This window comes from Orycteropus afer, unplaced genomic scaffold (assembly GCF_000298275.1).
Source record: "Orycteropus afer afer isolate SDZICR_OR568_19922 unplaced genomic scaffold, OryAfe1.0 scaffold00025, whole genome shotgun sequence".
Taxonomy (NCBI): Eukaryota; Metazoa; Chordata; class Mammalia; order Tubulidentata; family Orycteropodidae; genus Orycteropus; species Orycteropus afer.
The window spans coordinates 7713364-7719363 of record NW_006921612.1 but is presented as its reverse complement, the minus strand read 5'-3'; the positions used below and the strand labels follow the sequence as shown (position 1 = coordinate 7719363).

Below are 6000 nucleotides of genomic sequence, written 5' to 3'. Positions count from 1 at the left end.
CTGCTCTTCCCACATTGTCAGCTAAGCATGTTATATTCAGCCTCAGTGTTCAGAGTTATCCAGCGTGCCATGTAAGTTAAAGCTGTGTTCTCTCAGGCTAGCTGGTATTGGCCTACGTTTTTGCTAGGCCTTCCTGGGCAGTGTTGCTTTAAAGGACCAGTATCTTTCTCTTTGTTACAGACACACCACTTCTTGTCTTCGGTCAGTGAGAATTAGACAATAAAGGTATTAGCATTTATAGCTTTATTTGTAAGTATAGAATGAAAAAACTTTAATCATTTTTAAAAATTGTATTTTTATTTATTCAGGGAGCAAGTATAGGAAATTGGGGTGTAGGAGACCTGGAGAAACCTCCATTTGCCACAGAGATTAAAAGGGCACACAGGAGTGCTGTGAGTTGGAACTAACTTAACAGCACCTAACAACAATAACAACTATCTTAGAGAAGTCCCTGAGTGGAATAGATGGTTAACTGCTCAACTACTAGCTGAAAGGTTGGCAGTTTGAACCCATCTGGAGACATCTCAGAAGACAGGCTTGGTGATCTACTTCTGAAAGATCACAGCCTTGAAAACCATGTGGAGCAGTTTTATTCTTCACACGTGGAGTTGCCGTGGGTCAGAAGTGACATAACAGCAAGTAACAAACATACATCTTAGAGGAAGAGAGGCCTGGCAATCTGCTTCTGAAAATCAGCCATTGAGTACCCTGTGGATCCCAGCAGTCCGATCTGCAGCTGGTCATGGAGATGGCATAGGACCAGGTAGCATTTAGTTCCATTGTGCACAGGTCACTGTGAGATGGGACCAATTTGCTGGTGGCCAACAGCAACATATTATCTTAGAAATAAGTTTTGTACTTTTTTTTTTGGAAGGAGAAAATAAATCCAATTTGAAGAGATACACATGATTGTGCTTGTATTGGACACAAAACTGCATGCTGCCATTAGAGTTCTGGAATGTTTGTGTTTGGTTTTCAGGAACCAGATGAAACTGCCCTCCATCTTGCAGTCAGATCTGTGGATCGGACATCTCTTCACATTGTAGATTTTTTGGTTCAGAACAGGTAGGTGTTCTAAAATGAAGGGGAGGCATTTATTTCTGAGGAAGAAATTAGATCCTGCCTTATTGCTTCAGTTGTGTTGGCAAGATGCTTGAGTTTTTTCAGGTCTAAACGTGAATCATGGGACAGAAGACATGCTGCCAGGTGTGGAGTGCGTCATGGCATACCTGGCAGCATTTGGTAAAAAAAGGAGCCTGGAAAATGAGGCTTATTTTGCACTGAAATCTTACAAAGTCCTGCAGTGCAAGAATAGAGACCCTTCATCCTTTCTTGGTCCCAGAGTGTTTGAGATAGAGATACCAGGAAAGTGCCTCTGCTCAATCCTGAACTCCTAGAAAGCAAAGTATGTGTGTGTGGCCCTATACCCAACATCTTTGCAGAGGTCTCATCCATAGGCTGCCCTGTGAAGGGGTACTCACATGCCTTGAACAGTGTTCTATGCAGTAGAGAAGAGATTAGGAAATAGAGTCTGTTCATTTAGTTTGGTTTGAAAAATTTTTAAAGAATTTTTTTGTTTAAATCAGAATTTGCCTTCAGAAAAGACTGCATCTGCAGTTTACCACAGGCCACAGCAGCCCGTCTTATTTTATACATGCTGCTTCACTCATGTGTTACTTGCCTGGCTCCTGAGGGCCAGATTTTGAGACCCTTCCAGGTATATCTTTCTAACAGTGCTTTGTGTTGGCGTGTGAGGTATCAGTTAAAAACCACTGAAACTGCTCCAAAAGCAACAGGATATTTTGCATTTTGTATCCTCTGCCTTTCCTTGCGGGAGCTCTGGTGGTGTAGTGCCTAATGCATTTGACTGCTAACCAGAAGGCTGATAGTTCAAACCCACCAGCACGACTCCTTGGAAGGAAGATTGCGCAATCTACTTCTCTAGAGATACTGCCTCGGAAACCCAGGGAGGGGTCACTGTGAGTGAAATTGACTCATCAGCAGTGAGTTTGGTTTGCCTTTCCTTGCTGTTTCTGAGAGGTGGAGTGAAGAATGGCTAAATGGTAGAGGAACTGAAGGTAAATCAGCCCTGAGGTCTATGGCAGGTTCCAAAGGAACTGGGGGTTAGCTAGATGTATGGTAGAAGCTGATCAAATGTCCCTGCCAAGTGATAGTCTAAGCCAGTCCAAATCCTAGCATGTAATAGAGACTCAACAGATATTTAACTAAATAGCTGAAAGATGCTGTTCTCCCTCAGTGTAAATTTTCAGGGCAGGGGAATGAAAATCCTGGTTTCTTCCAGAAAAGGAGGACAGCAGGAGTTGAGGAGAGTCAGAAAATGAGACTTTTTTAGCATCAAAATCTTAATTGGTTTCCTCCAGTGGGAGTAGTGGGCATTATCAGCTCTTGACAGTGCCCACTTCCGTGTCCCCATTTGTCTGTCCAGCAAGCAGAAATTCTCCCATCCTCCTCAGAATGTGATAAAAACCTTCCTTCCAAGCAGAATATGATGGGTTTCCATAATTTTAAGGCTCCTTGCCTCCACTGTCAATTAAATGGCTTGTCTTATGTCTGAGGAGTGTGAATACCTTTGAATAACATGTCTTATTTTGAAGGAGTTGCGGGTGGCACAAACATTTAAGCACTCAGTTACTAACTGAAAGTTGGGCACTTTGAACCCACTCAGAGGTGCCTAGGAGGAAAGGCCTGGCATTCTGCTTCTGAAAGATCAATCACTGAAAACCTTATGGAGCACACTTCCGTTTTGGCACATGGAGTAGCCATAGGTCAGAGTCAACTCGATGCAACTGGTTTGTTTTTTTATGACTAGGATTTTTGAAAATCTCAAGATTCTCCCATTATCCTGTTTTCAGAGAGCAAGCCTAAGGTAAACAAGCTCAAAGGGGCTATGGACTCTGGACTTTGGAAATTGGCTTTTCCTCTTCCTGTCCAGACTGTCAAGTAATAAGGTGGAAAAAATTCTGAATCTCCCATCCTTCTGTGGGACAGGATGGGTGAGTCATGCAGACTTCTTGAGGCACTTCCTTTAAAGAGGCATTTGACCCAGACTAGGCCATTGCAGCTTCAGGCTGTGGGCACTGACAGTGAAATAGAAAGGATGCCAGATGCTCGGGGCTCACCTGATAGGTACAGCTGCCCCACCCTCAGCCAGCCCTTGCTTCAGCAGCAGCAGGGATGCTGTTCTCTTTTCTCTTTTGGGCGTCTCTGTCCTCATTGTGTTCCTTGATACCCTTGTGCCAAGGCCTCCCACCATAAGAGCTGGGGTGGTCCTGTCTCCCCACCATTGAGGAAGACTTAGAGCAGTTGTTCAGTCATTTATTCCAATTGCTGATGGCCACTCCTGTTTATACGCCCCAAGTTTATAACTTATTTGCAGAGGGCTGCAAACAAGTCCTCTGGCTTATGACTCACTTTTTCTCTTTTCTTTACCCCTTTTCTTGGCTAGTGGAAACCTGGATAAACAGACAGGTAAAGGTAGCACAGCCCTGCATTACTGTTGCCTGACTGACAACGCGGAGTGCCTCAAACTCCTCCTCCGGGGGAAGGCTTCCATTGAAATAGGTAAATGGGCAGTTGGATTTGGGGCTGTCCTCCTGGTTTGGTCTCTGTCTCCTCTCTGGTTTCTGATACTTTGGACTCCTACCAGAGCAGAATATAAGTAAAACCTGGCCTATAAAGTGTAAAGGCTCTCTCTTCCTACATGTTCTGCAAGGCAGCTTGTGGTCTCAGTTTTTAGAATAGTGCTTATCCATTGTTTCTTAGACTTTATATACATTTGCAGGCATTTTATGGCTTATAAGGAGGGTGAGAGACATGCCCTGCAGCTGTCAATGATACTGACATGAATTTGGACAACTTTTAGGGAATTTTGAGTTGCTGCTCATGAACCTTCTTACTTCTCGTTAAGATTATGGATTTACCCCTATTTACTTGGCTTTGGGGGAGCTCTGGTGGTGTTTAGAAGGTTTACTTGTGGGAGATATTGCCCATTCCCCTTCTATCTTTTGTGCCAAGTTTCTCTATGTGCAACTCTTGTTCATCCCCCCTCTGCCATGGGACCTCTGACATACTGACAGCCAGACAGACAAACAGTATTTTGCCATGAGGGCATCCAGTTGTTATCAGTTCCCGAGGAAGTGCTTTTGAAGAAATATTGAACACAGGAAGGAGAGTATCAAAAAGACAATCTGCTTGAGAACCAGGTTACTTTTTCTTTTTTTTTCAATCAGTACTCAAACCTGACTGAGACTTATTTAGAAGAAAGTACAAACTGTTCACATTTATAGACTGCTTAGAAGGAGATGTAAAAGTTTAATAAGTTCAAAGGCATGTAACTAAATGAACAGTGTTTTTGATTAGAGATTTGTACTGGACAACTTTGTTCAGTTGACTTTTAGTTTGAATATTGATTTTAATTAGTTGACTACTTGTACGATTTTATTTTCTTGATTTTCTCAAACCTTGTCCCTTAGAATCTTGCCAACTATACTATAATCCTGCAGTTCTTAGTCTCGCTATACAATTATGACACAAATTAGCCCTGACTGGGGCTGACTAATTGGATTTCATTAATTATGTTCAATTAATTTAGTGCTGCTTTATTTTTTAAATTGCCTCTAGATGTCAGAACTTTGGCTATTGTTGCCATAATGCCCTCCTTTCCTTGCCCTTGACTTTCAGCTAATGAGTCAGGAGAGACACCACTGGACATTGCCAAGCGCCTAAAGCATGAGCACTGTGAGGAGCTGGTGAGTCTCCATGTGGGCATGGACAGGGCAAGGGGGTGCCTCTTCCTGGGACAGTGAACTGGCCCTGCCCATGGAGCCCTGGAAGAGCTCTTCTCCTAGCCTCTCAGAAGTTGTCGCAAAGCAGGTTGCAACATCCCAGATATCAACTGGTTCTGCTTGGAGAAAGAGTATTAGGAAAATCTCTATAGAGGAGGTAACTACCCCCTCTTGTGGAGAGACATAGAACACAAGGCAGTATTTGCTGTTTCAACATGTTGATAATAGCACTGGCATTGTGGAGGGCTATTGGAGTAGAGTCCCACAGGTCTGACACAACTTTGCCCATTCTGTGGTATCTGTAAACCCTATTACTTTACAGTGCTTTCTTACTTTGTTCCCCAAATCCAAATTATTTTGGTTATACTCTTCACAATCTTTTCCTTTCCTGTTCTGAAAGAAGAGGCAGTGTGAACAATGGAAAAAAACTGCAGGGACCAGGCAGACCTGGGTTTGCAGTTGGGGCCCACCACTGTGATGTGGAAAAGTCTCTAAGGCATTTTTCTTTTCTGTAAAGTAGAATCAGTTATACAAGACAGCAGGGTTGTGAGAATTGTTGTTGATCCCTGTAAAGCAATTGATACATAGTAAGTTCTCAGTAAGTAGAATTATATAAGTAAGTGTTATATCTATCTACCCAGATACTACTCTATGCATTTTATATCTATTAACTCATTTAATGCTCACAACTATTTTATGAGGTGATGTCTACTATTATCCCCATTTTACAGAGGAGGAAACAGGCACAGAAAAGTTAAGTAAATTGCCCAAGGTCACACAGCCACTATGTGGCTATGGAGAGAATTATCCCCTAAGACACCCATTAAAAAAACAAAACAAAACAAAAAAAATTCACTGCCATCGAGTCAGACCTGACTCATAGAGACCACCCCTCCTTGGGTTTCCGAGGCAGTATCACTACGGAAGTAGATTGCCAACCTTCGTTTTGAGGAATGGCTGGTGGGTTTGAACCTCTAGCCTTCTGGTTAGCAGTCAAATGCCTTAGGCACTATGCTACCAGAACTTCTTGACACCCATTATATGTAATGAATATTTAACTTCTCTACTGTTGCCTTGACAGATTGCTAGCTGTCTTTCTTGGAAGGACAGAAAAAATAGTGGTTCAAATTATTTTTCGCAGGGCAGAGTTAATAATTAGTGAACACATTCATTGTTGTAAATAGTATTTCAGCAC

The 6000-nt window shown here is 42.6% G+C and overlaps 1 protein-coding gene across 1 annotated transcript in view; it reads left to right on the top strand.

Annotated features, from left to right (window-relative positions):
• ASAP2 (ArfGAP with SH3 domain, ankyrin repeat and PH domain 2) overlaps positions 1-6000 on the top strand; it is a 378888-nt gene that overhangs the window by 339986 nt on the left and 32902 nt on the right. Inside the window, exons 19-21 of the mRNA XM_042783668.1 lie at positions 980-1065; positions 3467-3582; positions 4702-4769. Of these exons, the coding sequence (XP_042639602.1) occupies positions 980-1065; positions 3467-3582; positions 4702-4769 (270 nt within the window). The remainder of the gene's footprint in view (positions 1-979; positions 1066-3466; positions 3583-4701; positions 4770-6000) is intronic.